General features: G+C 46.0%; 1 protein-coding gene across 1 annotated transcript in view; it reads left to right on the top strand.

The window, feature by feature from the left end:
* The window catches only part of katnbl1 (katanin p80 subunit B-like 1), a 50,207-nt gene that overhangs the window by 19,689 nt on the left and 15,152 nt on the right, over positions 1–15,366 (top strand). The window contains exons 3-4 of the mRNA XM_086003502.1: positions 5,700–5,743; positions 13,100–13,376. Of these exons, the coding sequence (XP_085859628.1) occupies positions 5,700–5,743; positions 13,100–13,376 (321 nt within the window). The remainder of the gene's footprint in view (positions 1–5,699; positions 5,744–13,099; positions 13,377–15,366) is intronic.

Raw genomic sequence — 15,366 nt, 5'->3', positions numbered from 1 at the left:
ACCCCACTATTTAAGAAAGGAGGGAGAGAGAAAACAGGGAACTACAGACCAGTTAGCCTGACATCAGTAGTAGGGAAAATGCTAGAATCTATTAAGGACGTGGTAACAGGGCACTTAGAAAATAATAGGATTGGGCAGAGTCAACACTGATATTTATGAAAGGGAAATCGTGTTTGACGAATCTGTTGGAGTTTTTTGAGGTTGTAACTAGCAGAATAGATAAGGGGGAACCAGTGGATGTGTATTTGGATTTTCAGAAGGCATTCGGTAAGGTGCCACACAGGTTATTAAACAAAATTGTTGTAAGGAGGATGCAAAGAGGCTTCAAGGGGATACAGACAAGCTAAGTGGGCAAGAACATGGCAAATGGATAATAATGTAGCGAAATGTAAAGTTATCCACTTTGGTAGGAAAAATAGAAAAGCAGGGTATATTTGAAATGGTGAGAGATTGAGGAATGTTGGTGTTCAGAGGAATGTGGGTGTCCTTGTACACGAATCACTGAATGTTAACATGCAGGTATAGCAAGCAATTAGGAAAGCAAATGGTATGTTGGCCTATATTACAAGAGGATTTGATTATAGGAGTAAAGACTCCTTACTGCAATTATATAGGGCCCTGGTGAGAGCACACCTGGAATGTTGTGTACAGTTTTGGTTTCCTTACCTAAGGAAGGATATATTTGCCATATAGGGAGTGCAACGAAGGTTCACCAGACTGGTTCCTGGGATGGGGGTATTGTCCTATGAGGAGAGATTGAGTAGACTAGGCCTATATTCTGTAGAGTTTAAAAGAATGAGAGGTGATCTCATTAAAACATACAAGATTCTTACAGGGCCTGACAGGGTAGATGCAGGGAGGATGTTTCCCCTGGCTGGGGAGTCTAGAACCAGGGGTCACAGTCTCAGAATAAGGGGTCAGCCATTTAGGACTGAGATGAGGAGAAATTTCTTCACGCAGATAGTGGTGAATATTTGGCATTCTCTACCCCAAAGGGCTGTGAAGGCTCAGTCGTTGAGAATATTCAGGACAGAGATCGCTAGATTTTTGGATATTAAAAGAATCAAGGGATATGAGGAAAGTGGAGATGAGATGGAAGATCAGCCATGATCTTATTGAATGGCAGAGCAGGCTCGAGGAGCCAAATGGCCTACTCCTGCTCCTATTTCTTATGTTCTTATTTGATGTCTGCCTTAGACAACATCTGGGGTAACCGTGCTGGTCATTCTTGCGTTTGGGAGTCTGCGGATACGGCACAATATATTACTGGAAACTTTGTGCTATCCGGCACCTGTCAATCACATGCACTTCTCCAATCTTTCAGCAGGTGACTTTGAAACACTTTAGTGAGACAGGCAGATACAAATTTTTAAGCAGCTTTGTGTTGCAGGCAGTAAGTGAATGTATAAAGAAACTGTTGTAATCAAATCCCTCCTTCATTTTAACTACAGGAAACTTTGTGATATCCGGCACCGACGGGACCGAGCTGTTGCCGTCCCATCAAAACTGCTGGACAAACCAGTGCTAATGTTAAAACATACGGAAGCTTTTGAGCTCCATATCTAGCAACAAACCCCAACAGCTTCTAAACAGTCAGCCGTAGCTTGCAAGCGTCTCTGTAGCTAAGCAACGGCTTTAGCTAGACCTTGCAGAGCCTGACTAGTGGGAAAGAAAGCAACGCCGACTCCTGAATTTTGCCGGTGGATCGAGCATTCCGGACAGTTAACCTCTGGATAAACCAAAATTTCCTGTAACTACAGGATCCTGCAAATAAGGAAAATAATAATATCCCTTGATATTTTCTTGGTGGGCATTCACTTTCTGACCAGCTCTGGACTTGAGATGATTAAGTTTCCCATCGCTAGGCCAGGCTTCCACTCCTGACCTAGCAGTCAAGCTGACTGGCTGCCTAAGTGTCCCTTTGTCCTTCCCTCTGTGTTCCTGCCACAGGGAAAGCAGATATTCTGACTTCTTTCCCAGCTCTTCTGACTTTCCCATTGAGTGATTTGCCAGTAAGCCTGTCAATAAAACCAGCAACCTCCTCCCCCCACACTCCGGAGTGCAGGTTCAAAGAAAATATTTTAAAATAAACTGTAAGCTTTGACACTCCACAAACTGGCTGATCTGGTTATAATATACATCTGCAATGCCTGGCCCAATATCAAATGAGCCTTTTGTCTAAGTGGCTATAGCCCATGGCTCTTTCAAATCTCTTTGAAATCACTGTTTTACAGCACAGCACTTAAACATAACTCATTTCTAAATTCTTTTAATGCAGACTAAAAAGATCAAAAATCTTGAAACATGACAATTATTTGAATTGAGCAAAACACTTATTTTAAATGTTTTCAGGCTTGCAATGACTACTATTGATTTATTCTTTGTCTATTACTATATGTACAATGCATTATTTTGCCATTTATCATGCTCATGTGCAAAGCAAACACAATAGAATGTTTTTGTTTTAAAAATTGATATTCTTTTATCATATTATGGAACCCTTAATACGATGATCTAATCATGGCAGTATACTGAACCACCCAGGTACTGTCGAAGTAATGGGCATTAGTTTGATTTCTTCCATTCCACTATGTTCCAAATCACAGCTGTGCTGTTAGGAGATGCTTTTGTGTATTGACCACTGGGGAGAGAGAAATTGGAATGAGTTTCCCCAGGCTGTACCTCTTGCCATGAAGTGACATTGATGGGTGATGAAGATTTGGCTGCTTTTCCTTTGGCTGCAGTTGATCTTTGGGTCAGGGAGGTGTGGAATACTGACACAAAATAGTCTTTTCACACCCTCAAGATTTAAAAATAGTTTTTCTTATGTATATATTTGATTCCTTCATTGTGAAATGGGGTGTTATCTGTAGTCAATAAGCTGATTTCATGGGTTGAATTTCATTCATGTTCCTAGTCACTTACTCGCTGCAGTGAACACTTTATATAAAAAGAGGGTTTTACTTAATTTTGCATTTGTTAAACTCAGGATTTTAAACTTTTGACTCATTACTATGGTATAAATAAATATTGCACATTAAAAGTGTAAAAGTCCCACTTTAGAGCATAGATGAGATTGAGGCATATCTGCAGTGACGAACTATAGCTTTGTATTTTACTAGCACTCCTTTCCTTATGTTGCGGAGATGCCACTTTGCTGTGGAAGGCAATAAGGAAAAGCCAAGTGCTTCAAGCAGGGAAAATAATCTGGAGCAAGATACCCATGGGTTGCTATTATTCACAGAGCAATCTGCCAGGAAGCATAACATTGACAAGCTGAGGTTATCGATCTGATTTGTAAGAGGGAGTGAAGACTCGTGATCTGTTTAGTAATGGATTTATTAATTACAATGTTTGATAGCTTTATATGTTTTTAAACTTGTTGGTTTAAGCCCTACTCTTAAGACTTGAGCCGATACATCTGCACCACCAAGGAAGTATTGTATTGACAGAAATTCTCTCCTTCCGATGACACATTAAACCCATCTCCCTCTTCAAGTGAATGCCAAAGATCCTGTCGTACTATTGGAAGAGCAGGGAATTTTGGTGTCCTGCCCAACATTCTTCCCTCAACCAACATTACCAAACACATTAACTGGTTGTTGATCTCATTTATGTTTGTGAAATCTTGCTGTATGCAGAGTGATGGTTACAATTGCTTGCTCAGTAGCACTTTAAAGAAATTAATTGCATGTGAAACACTGGGATGTTGCAATGTAATGAGGCAGTGTATAATTGCAGGTTTCATTCTTGTGCACAGTACTTTGTATGGATATGTTTGTCTATAAAGTAAATGTATGAGATCAAGCTAATTACATTAGTTTGCTAAATTTTGATTGACAGCATCATCTAGTCAGTCTTTCCTATTCTGATCTTCATATTAAATAGCAACACTTGCATTGTGAAGACTGAAGAAACTTTTTCTTGGGATCTTTATACACTGATTTAAAGTGTGGACATGCATGTGTATCACTTGGCTTATATTCAAATAATGTTCTCTCAAACTTTTTTGAATATGTTCACTGCATATCTTAATGGTTCCATTCTAAAATATTTAACAAAAATGCACATTTGTAGGGCATCCAATTGTGTAACTGAAATATTGCTGTTTTATGAATATTCTAGCTGCAAAACCCAGTAAAGAGGTAATGGTGCTATATATTTAAAATTTTTACAACAATGGTGCTATATAAAAAATTTTACAACAATGCAATAAACCCTTTAATTCATTAAGTTTAAATAGAAACGGTGCTTTTCCTAACTTAGTCCAGACCGCCACTGTTTTGGAACCACTCAGCTATTTTGTTATGCAGTTGCTGAAGTATTACATTAATTATTTTTTAAATTTCGAAGAAGATCTCCAAAGTTCCAGATAAATCGAGGCCTGTCCTTGGAAAATGCTATATAAAAGTATTCCAACATTTTTTTCAGTCAGAGTTGCATTTACACTACATAATTGCTCGAGAATCTCTCCTTTCAGCAAAAATAAATCCCCTTTCTACAGCTTTTAATTACATCTGTAAATGCTGAATTAACCATTGAAATGAGAGTTGAGCTCATTCCCAAAATTTGCATTTTTACCAGGCATTAATGCCCACTGTCAGACAATAACGTCAGAATTTTATGATTGCTAAAATTAGCAGCATTGAATATTTTTTTTCTGAAAGAAATTCTTATGCTGTCAGTCAGACAGGCATCAGACTAACTTCAGCCTATGAAGATTGGTCACATCCAGGTAATTGCACTGCAGAGAAATACAGCAGACTTACTTGGTATGTTTCATGAATGAAAATGATATGCTGGAGATAGAGATATTTGCAAAATTATTAGAAATATATTTTCCAATAAGCAGGATTGTCCAGCTCTACATGACAGCCAAAAACTTATCTAAGGAAGTTATTGGCCCAGAAATTCAAGTCGGGGGCTTCCCGCGGGTGCAAGCCCCCGACCTGCACTTACCTTGCGCGCCGGCAGTTGAGCTGTAGGGCCCCGTGGAATTCCAATCCGGATCCTGGTCCAGCTGCCGGCGCGCAGTGCTTGCGTATCCCAGGGGCGCAGTTAGTTCGATGCGTCCCCTGGGATCACGTGGGCCATGGGGAGCCAATTGGAGCAGGGAATGCTCCATTCATAAGATTGACAGGAAGAGCTGTCAAATCTTATAAATACTACGGCCCCAAAACTGCACTAAATCTTCAAATAATTTTTTTTTTAATCACATTTTTTAAATAAACTATAAATTACATGAAATAACTATTTTAAACAATAATTACATTTTTGAAAAAAATAATTATATTTTCTAACGGGGCTAAAAATAAACTTGCCTTGCTTTAAACTATTTAAAAATAATAAACCTGTGGGGGAAAAAATGTTTTAATTTTAATTAATTCACCACTTGTAAAAAGCAGGCCTTACGCCTGCTTTTTACATGTCTAACTTCTGGCGACTTACCCTCCCGGGAAAACCTGCAAAAAAAAACATGAAGTTCGATGCGCACGCGCAGCCTCTCCCGCGCACGCATTCGACCTCTGAACCCCTTCGTTCAGGTGATCGGAAGTGCCGGTTTCCAGTGCATGCAGGAAACCGGCACTTCCATTGGGCTTACAGGTGAGTACCCCGTGCGTACTCGCCCGTGGAGACCCGAATTTCTGGGCCATTGTCTAAAATGTAGCAATTCCTAATGTCTGTGTTTTTAATACCAGGTTAGACTCTCGGAATGTAAAGAGGCGACTCCTGAGATTAAAAGGTGAGAACAGTACCTAATTTAACTTGTGTACATGTCAACCCTTGTCTAGACTGTCAGGCCACCAAAATTGCACTATCCATAATTTTACTCTAAAGGGCAATCTTTTTAATGACGTGTACTTGATATCTAGGGGGTGATTTTTGAATACGGTGTAATTTGGGTGGGCAGCGTGCCCGCTATACCTGCCTGATGACGTGGAGTGAGGCCCAATCCGTTTTTGTGGTTGGGCCTCATTTTAATAGCACAGTGAGCTGCCAGATAGCTTGCTGATTTGAAGGGCGGGAGTGGGAAAACTGCTGGTTCCTCTGCAGAGCCAAGCTGGAATTGTGTTATTGGTCAGGGGAGACAATCCTGGGAGAGGGGTGCAATGGAGGAATTGGCAGTAAGCAGGAAGTTTTTTTGTGGGAGCGGGAGGAGAAATCCTCCTGACCTCACAAAAATAATTGGAAAAGCTGTATTTCCCTTTTTATGGAGTGACACCCCCCACCCAAGCAGTCCCCTCAAGGACAGTTTCACTGCTTGGAGCATACACAACACATATTCCACCCAGTGGAAGACCAAACTTGCCTTGGGATATTAAATCTATCTTGGAACCCTGATTTAGATATTTTAATAAGGTTCCCACCTGTATTGGAAGCATGTCACCTAAATTGAGGCCAGAAAGCATATTGGGTAGGCCTCCAACGCAAAATTTTAATTTCAACTCACTACCACCCAGTTCACAATAGAAGGAGGTAGATAGATGCCCTAGTCTCTCTCAATATGGTTAGCAGAGATTCTTTGTGTGCTCTAGTACAGGGTTCTCAACCATGGGACCTGCGGCCCTCTAGGGGTCAGCGAGAAGATTTCAAGAGGCCCGCCAAAGTCACTAGCAGCTGAGCAAGAACAAGCCCACAGCAAAGCTCCTTGGCCAGGTGGAACCTTTCTGCCACCGGGTCATTCTCTTGTCCGGGGATACAACATGTCTAGTTCACGGTCTCCGAATTGGAGGACACGATGGGTACCTGCACATTCTAGGGTGGGAGAAGGGGAAAGGAGGACCCGGCAGAAAGAGGAAGGACGGGAGGTGCCCAGGTCTGGTGAGAGGAGCAGTGGCAATAGCAGCAGCAGCCTGGCTCCTCGCTCTGTCCGAAACAATGGAGTGGCTGCACTGTTAAGAACATGAGCGACAGCAGCGTTCAGAATGGACTTCAACAATAAATGAAAGGCAGGTATCTGGAGCTGGCCCCTGGCTGCCCACACAAGACAAGAAGACCCGGCACCAGTGGGTAGAAAGCCAAGCGGACACGAGGAGCCAGTCTGACCTCTGGTAACCTCGTTTTGTCATTTCAAATGAGCAAAATGTGCAAGCCAGCGAAAAGATTTCAGCACTGAGTAACTCATTCAGTGTGTGTCAAACTGAATCAACGGGGAGGAGGAAGAGATAAAACCACAAATAAGAGCAGGAAAAATGACATGAGGTAGCTGTTTACCCAAATAATACATTAAAAAAAAATGTTTAAAATAGTTTCCTTCTCTCTTGCATGCATGAAAGGTCTTATGGAGTGTGGTAAACCACGTTCACTATCGTTAGCACTGTTCACCACTGTTCGTTATAACTGTATCACTGACCACTATTGTATCACGGTACGAGGTCGCCTCTTGCCACACTGCTATACCTGGGATGACCACTGCCGACTCCGCCTTGGCTCCACCCACCAGGCCAGGTATAAAGGTGAGCGACTGGCTGGTATTCCTCCTGCTTGGATCGGATCACCCACGAGAGTGGGCTGTTATTTAGTCAATAAAAACCTTTAGTCACCTTCGTAACTCTTCTCCTTTTATTGGAGGAATTGATAGGTATATCAATTTTATTGACTAAATTTAATGATGTCCGACAACGAGTCACAACCGGCGGAGGAGCCACCAGCGCAGCTCCCAGGAGCACAGCCACACCAGCCAGCTTGGCTGCGAGCCCTCAGACCGCCGTACCTGGACCTGAACCCACGAGCAGCAAACTCAGCCGCAGACTTTAAACACTGGCTGGTCTGCTTCGAATCATACCTGAGAGAATCCAGCGTCCCTCAGGCATCCAAACTAAGTGTCCTGCAGGCACAACTGAGCCCGAGAGTATACACTCTCATCGAGGACATGACTACCTACGAGACCGCCATCAACCTGCTGAAACAGAAGTACCGGACCCCGGTAAACTACATGTACGCTAGGCACCTCCTAAGATCACGGCCGCAACAGCCAGGAGAATCAGTAGCCGAATTCTCACAGGCGCTATATGCACTCGCCAGGAACTGTGACTTTAAATCGGTGTCGGCAGCCGAAAATACTGAAGATAATATCCGCGACGCATTCCTGAAAGGCCTACGGTCCGAGTACTCACGGCAAAGACTGCTGGAAGCTAAAGACCTCAGCATGGAAAAAGCTGAAGCCCTCGCTATCTCCCTGGAAGTGGCCCACCAAGATCAGGAAGCATTCACCAGGTACTGCTCGCGACCCTGGGACTCGGGCCCGACCCCTACCACAGCACCCTTCCCAGCGCCGCCCCCGGGACCTACCTCTGCGTCGGCGTCCCGGACCCGACCGGCCCCGCCACCCCCGGCACCGGCCCCGACATCGGGCATCCGCGATCGGGCCGCCGGCTGTTTTTTTTGTGGCCAGGAGAAGCACCCGAGGTCGCGCTGCCCAGCCAAGAACTCCATATGTAGAACCTGCCTGAAGAAAGGCCACTTCTCCAAGGCCTGCAGGAGCGGATCCTCAGAGGCCAGCAGTGCCGCATGCGAACTATGGGGGCGGCCATCTTCGTTTAGGGCAACTGAGGCCAGCATCCCCACACATGAGTCATGGGGGCGGCCATCTTTGTTTAGGGCAACTGAGGCCAGCATCCCCACACATGAGTCATGGGGGCGGCCATCTTTGATTAAGGCAACCGACCCCAATAGTGCCTCATGGGGCCCTACCTCGTGGGAGACGCCATTTTACTCACCACGCCCGACCGCCTCGCCCGCAGATGACAACGACTCGCTCAGCTACACACTAGCTTCCGTCACCCTGGACCAAGCCCGCCCGCACCATCTGTCCAAGTCAATGATGGACATCAAAGTGAACGGCCACGCCACGACCTGCCTGTTCGACAGCGGAAGCACGGAGAGCTTCATCCACCCAGACACGGTGAGCCACTACTCCCTCTCTGTCCTACCAACGCGCAGCCGAATCTCGATGGCATCGAGGTCCCACGCCACGGACATCAGCGGCTACTGTGTCGTGACCCTGTCGGTTAAGGGCACGGAGTATAAAAACTTTAAACTCCTCATCCTCCCCCATCTCTGCGCTGCCGTCCTACTAGGGCTGGACTTCCAATCCCACCTCCAAAGCGTAACCCTAGCATACGGTGGACCCCTCCCCCCACTCACAGTCAACAACCAGCAAACGTTAAACCGCCCACCGCGTAACACCTGCAGCCTCTCCACCCTCAAGGTCCCGCCACCCTCTCTGTTTGCTAACCTTACCCCTGACTGCAAACCCGTCGCTACCAAAAGCAGGCGGTATAGCGCCGGGGACAGAGCCTTCATTAGCTCTGAGGTGCGGCGCCTCCTGAAAGAGGGCATTATCGAGGGGAGCAGCAGCCCCTGGCGTGCCCAGGTCGTAGTCGTAAAGACCGGCGATAAAAACCGCCTGGTCATCGACTACAGCCAGACCATAAACAGATATACCCAGCTGGACGCATACCCCCTCCCCCGCATATCTGACATGGTCAATCAGATTGCACAGTATAAAGTATTCTCGACCATCGACCTGAAGTCGGCCTACCACCAACTCCCTATCCACCCTGAGGACCGCCAGTATACCGCCTTCGAGGCGAATGGGCGCCTATACCACTTCCTTAGGGTCCCCTTCGGTGTCACTAATGGGGTCTCGGTCTTCCAAAGGGAGATGGACCAGATGGTTGACCAGAACGAACTGCAGGCTACATTCCCCTACCTAGATAACGTCACTATCTGCGGCCGCGACCAGCAGGAACATGACGCGAATCTGGAGAAATTCCTCCGTACGGCCCAACGGCTGAACCTCACCTACAATAAGGAGAAATGCGTGTTTAACACCACGCGCCTTGCCATCCTCGGCTGCGTAGTGGAGAACGGAATCATCGGCCCCGACCCAGAAAGAATGCGCCCCCTCATGGAGCTACCCCTCCCCCACTGCCCTAAAGCACTTAGGAGAACCCTGGGGCTTTTCGCCTACTATGCCCAATGGGTACCCAATTACGCGGACAAAGCCAGACCCCTCCTGAAAGCCACTTCCTTCCCCCTCACGGAGGAGGCGTGCGCGGCCTTCTCCCTCATTAAGGGAGACATAGCCAAGGCCACGATGCACGCAGTGGACGAGTCCATCCCCTTTCAGGTGGAGAGCGACGCCTCCGACTTCGCCTTAGCCGCCACCCTAAACCAGGAGGGGAGGCCAGTGGCCTTCTTCTCAAGGACCCTACAGGGCCCCGAGATCCGACATTCGTCGGTCGAGAAAGAGGCCCAGGCGATCGTGGAGGCAGTACGGCGCTGGAGGCACTACCTGGCAGGCAAACGATTTACCCTCCTCACCGACCAGCGTTCGGTGGCTTTCATGTTTAATAACAAGCTGAAGGGCAAAATCAAGAATGACAAGATTTTGAGATGGAGAATCGAGCTCTCCACCTACGATTATGAGATCTTGTACCGGCCAGGCAAGCTGAACGAATCCCCTGATGCCCTTTCACGAATGACATGCGCCAGCGCGCATATCGATAGGCTTCAGACCCTCCACGACCAGCTCTGCCACCCCGGAGTCACCAGACTCTACCATTTCATTAAGGCCCGCAACCTGACCTACTCCATCGAGGAGGTCAGGACCATGACCAGGAACTGCCAGACCTGTGCGGAGTGCAAACCGCACTTCTATAGGCCGGACCGAGCAAGCCTGATCAAGGCCACCCGCCCCTTCGAGCGCCTGAGCATCGACTTTAAGGGGCCCCTCCCGTCCTCTGACCGTAATGTGTACTTCCTCAACATCGTTGATGAGTACTCCCGTTTCCCCTTTGCCTTCCCCTGCCCCGACATGACCAGTAGCACGGTCATTAAGTGCCTGAATGCCCTCTTCGCCTTGTTCGGGTTCCCGAACTATATACACAGCGACCGGGGCTCCTCCTTCATGAGCGAGGAACTCCGGCAATTCCTCCTAGAGAGAGGTATTGCAGCAAGCAGGACCACCAGCTACAACCCCAGAGGTAACGGTCAGGTGGAAAGAGAGAACGCGACGGTATGGAAGGCCGTCCTCTTAGCCTTAAAGTCTAAGGGCCTCCCAACCTCCCGCTGGCAAGAAGTCCTCCCGACAGCGCTGCACTCCATCCGGTCATTACTTTGCACGGCCACTAACACCACCCCCCATGAACGAATGTTCGTTTTCCCCAGGAAGTCGACTACGGGAACCACTCTACCAACCTGGCTGACCGCCCCGGGGCCGGTCTGGCTGCGGAAACACGTGAGGACCCATAAAACGGACCCCCTGGTCGAGAGGGTGAACCTCCTGCACGCCAACCCCCAGTACGCCTACGTGGCGTACCCAGACGGGCGGGAGGACACTGTCTCCCTACGAGACCTCGCACCCTCAGCCGATCCGGAAACACCGCCACCACCCCCCCCAACCTCAGTCCAGGTAGACGGCATGCCGGAACCCCACGAGCCCTCGCCGACCACGCAAACACCAGCATCAACACCGGATAAGGCACCAGCACCGGATAAGGCAACACCACCGCTGCGGCGATCGGAGAGGCTTACGAAGCCTCCGGACAGACTGACCTACCAGAATTGGTAGTACACTTCACCCCGCCGGACTTAATTCTAAACAAGGGGTGAATGTGGTAAACCACGTTCACTATCGTTAGCACTGTTCACCACTGTTCGTTATAACTGTATCACTGACCACTATTGTATCACGGTACGAGGTCGCCTCTTGCCACACTGCTATACCTGGGATGACCACTGCCGACTCCGCCTTGGCTCCACCCACCAGGCCAGGTATAAAGGTGAGCGACTGGCTGGTATTCCTCCTGCTTGGATCGGATCACCCACGAGAGTGGGCTGTTATTTAGTCAATAAAAACCTTTAGTCACCTTCGTAACTCTTCGCCTTTTATTGGAGGAATTGATAGGTATATCATGGAGTAAATGGTTTAATCCAAAAGTCTTAACCCTCCCCTCTCCCCTGTCTCCTCCACCCTCCCATCCAACAAGTGCAAGGAGCTTGTGGACTTTTTTGTCACTATGCTTGAGACCATTCGTTGAGCTGCCTCTGCTGCTTCCCTCCCTTCCCCTAATGGCTATAAAAATACTTGTGTTACAGGGGTGCGTAGAATTTTTTATAACGCCGGAGGGGGACCTCAGAAGCAAAAAGGTTGAGAACCCCTGCTCTAGTAGAGTAAGCTAGTTTTAAGACCTACTTATATCTCAGCAGTGACCATTTTCTCTGCTGTGAATTAGGTCACACACTTGTGCATGCACGAACAGTGGTATAAGTGGAGATCTCGATGTGTCCCGTGTGACATGTTGAAAAGTTGGGGTGGATACTGAAGTGATGGCCATTCTTTTTTAAACTCGCTGGAAAGACAACTCTATTCACAAGTAATTGCTGGCTTAAATGTTTAGAGTGATGATGCATGATTAATCATGTTCTGTCACTGTAGTGCACTAGTTTCTGATGCTGCCTTAGGCACAAACTATATTTAACATTGCTCGTGAAACCCAGTGACACTGGTGCTTTTGCATGCCCTCCTCCACTTAATTTTTATATTCGGGAATAATGATCAACTGCTTTCATGCAACCTCTGGCTTACGGATTATTTAACAGACTTGGGTGATGGAGGGGGAAATAAATGCTATATGCTAAACAGTTGAATAACAAGTTGGTGACATTGAAGTTGGCCTTACTAAGGTAATGGAAAGGAAATAAACCAAGTGAACTCGGTCATAATTATTACATATTTCATCACGATTGTCAGATCTAAACTTAATGGGGAAGTTTATTGTTTTGAATTCTCACATTTTCCCAAACATTATGAAGAGAAATTTCTATACACCTAAGGTGTGTCCATCATGCCCAATGTAGTAGTTCCCCCCTTATGAGATCCTCGAGTTCTGCTTTAGTTTCATGAGATGGGACAATGAATTGTGAGCTTTCTGTTCCTTTTGTATTTCTAAATAACAAAGGGCCACAATGGGAACAACTGCAGTGCAATTTTGGTGCATTTCTAGTGAACATGCTTACCTGTTTTGGGAGGGGCTTAATGTGATCTTACTGGGAGCAGATGAGCCTATGACTGTTGGATTTGTCTCCACAGATCATCAATTGGACCAACGGAGGAAATATTGCACAAAACATTCAAAGCGGCGTGCACTAAAAAGATTAGACGTCGAGTCCAAAGCAACGTGAACAACAAAAAACAGCATCCAAAATTTTGGTGCTGTGACATGGCAAATAAAGAAAACGAAGTAGTCTGTTCAGGGACTGTACCTAAACTGTGTAATGACAATCGTAGCTCACAACTGAACTCGAATAATTCTCCTGCTTCACAGACGGATGGTGCTTCTGTGACATACGCAGATTATTTTGCACAGGTGGGGGTGTCAAAAATGCTCCATTCTATTTCGCTACCACGTATTTCCGAGAGTCTTTTGATGATTCCCATTGAAATTGAAAAAATATGTTGATTGTGAGAGGAAAAACTTTAGAACTAAAGATTTTCTGTTTGAGGAGTATCACTTGTCAACATGTAATGGGTTACATTCATAGCATCAGTGGATGATACTGCACAGAAGGAGGCATTCAGCCCATCGTGCCTGTGCCAGCTCTTTGCTAGAGCTATCCAATTAGTCCCATTCTCCCACCCTTTCCCTAAAGGCCTGCAAATTTTTTCCCTTCGCATATTTATCCAATTCCCTTTTGAAAGTTGTTATTGAATCTGCTTCCCTTTCAGACAGTGCATTCCAGTTCATCATGACTGTGTATATTTTTAAAAATTCTCCTCATCTCGCCTCTGGATCTTTTGCCAATTACCTTAAATCTGTGTCCTCTGGTTACCTACCCTTCTGCCACTGGAAACAGTTTCTCCTTATTTATTTATTTCAAAAAAGTTCAAGGTTTTGAACACCTCTATCAAATCTCTTTTCCTTAGAGCAGAGAAGGTTAACAGCTTCAACTTCTCCAGTCACTCCACCTAACTGAAGTTCTGCATCCCTTGTACCAGCCTAGTAAATCTCTTCTGCACCCTCTCTAAAACCTTGACATCCTTCCTAAAACGTGGTGCCCAGAATTGAACACACTGGGCCTGAATTTGCAGTCGGAGGCTTCCTGCGGGCGAATGTATCTGAACCGCAAGAAAAGTACGAACCTACCCGATGGTCCCGGAGGTTCGGACACTTGCGCTCCTGGGCCTCTACATGTATGCCTGCATAAAGGCCCACGTATCCCAGGGGTGCACGCGGTTTGCGTGGGATCATGTGGGCCGGCCCATCAAATCAAAAAGGGATCCCCATTATGCTTAATGGGATTCCATTTACGTACACACCAGTTAAATAAAAATAAATCATTACATGTTCAATATACAATTTAAAAATTAAGAGCAAATTTAATTTTTTGAAAAATAAATTTAAACATTTTAAGGGCGTTAAAAATAAACTAATTTTAAAGATTTTCTGTGTTTAAATACTTCAAAAAAAAATTATTTTAATATTTATTTAAACTTTTTTATGCTGGTAAAAGAAGGCCTTACGCCTGCTTTTACCAGGTGTAAGGGATTTCACTGACATTTGTTGGGCAAATGACCCAATTCTCCGCCAGCGAATGTCCATTTCCCGGGGATACAGTGGATCTGTCGAACTGAAACTTGACCGATCACAAGTTTTGGGTTTTTGCAGTCATAGGCCCCAGAATTCCAGGCCAATATTGTAACTGGGGCCTAACCAGTGAATTAAAAATTTCCTTGCTTTTGTACTCTATGCCTCTGTTTATAAAGCCAAGGATACTGTATGCTTTTTAACAGCCTTCTCAACTTGTGCTGTCACATTCAAAGATTTGTGTACATACAACCGCAGGTCTCTGTTTCTGCACCCACATTGCAGTACCATGATTACTGCTTTTTTTATTTTAAATCCTCTAGTTTTCTCGTCAGCTATCATGAAGGGGGTTATTCAAACAAAGGTATGGTTCCACATGCACCAACAAACTTCCGATACTTCATCCAAGTAGCCATTTTACATTGAAGGGCCTCAACAGTAAATATTATCAGGGTATTCAATGTGTACAACAACTGACATTTATTTTGCGCCTTTAACCTAGTAAAACGTCCCATGGCACTTTACAGGAGAGTTGTCAAACCGAACCGACCCACATGGAGATAGTGGGACAGGTGACCGAAGGCTTGGTCAAAGAGGTAGATTTTAAGGAATGTCTTAAAGGAGGAGAGAGGCGGAACGGTTTAGAGGGGGAATTCCAGAACTTGGGTCCTAAGCAACTGAGGGTATGGCTGCCAATGGTGGGGCGATAGGAATTTGGGATGCGCAAGGGACTAGAATTAGAGAAGCGCAGAGATCTTAAAGGGTTGTCGGG

This window comes from Somniosus microcephalus, chromosome 12 (assembly GCF_052327205.1).
Source record: "Somniosus microcephalus isolate GS21.2 chromosome 12, FLI_Smic_1.0, whole genome shotgun sequence".
Taxonomy (NCBI): Eukaryota; Metazoa; Chordata; class Chondrichthyes; order Squaliformes; family Somniosidae; genus Somniosus; species Somniosus microcephalus.
The sequence above is the reverse complement of the archived record's forward strand: the minus strand, read 5'-3'. Positions and strand labels throughout refer to the sequence as shown.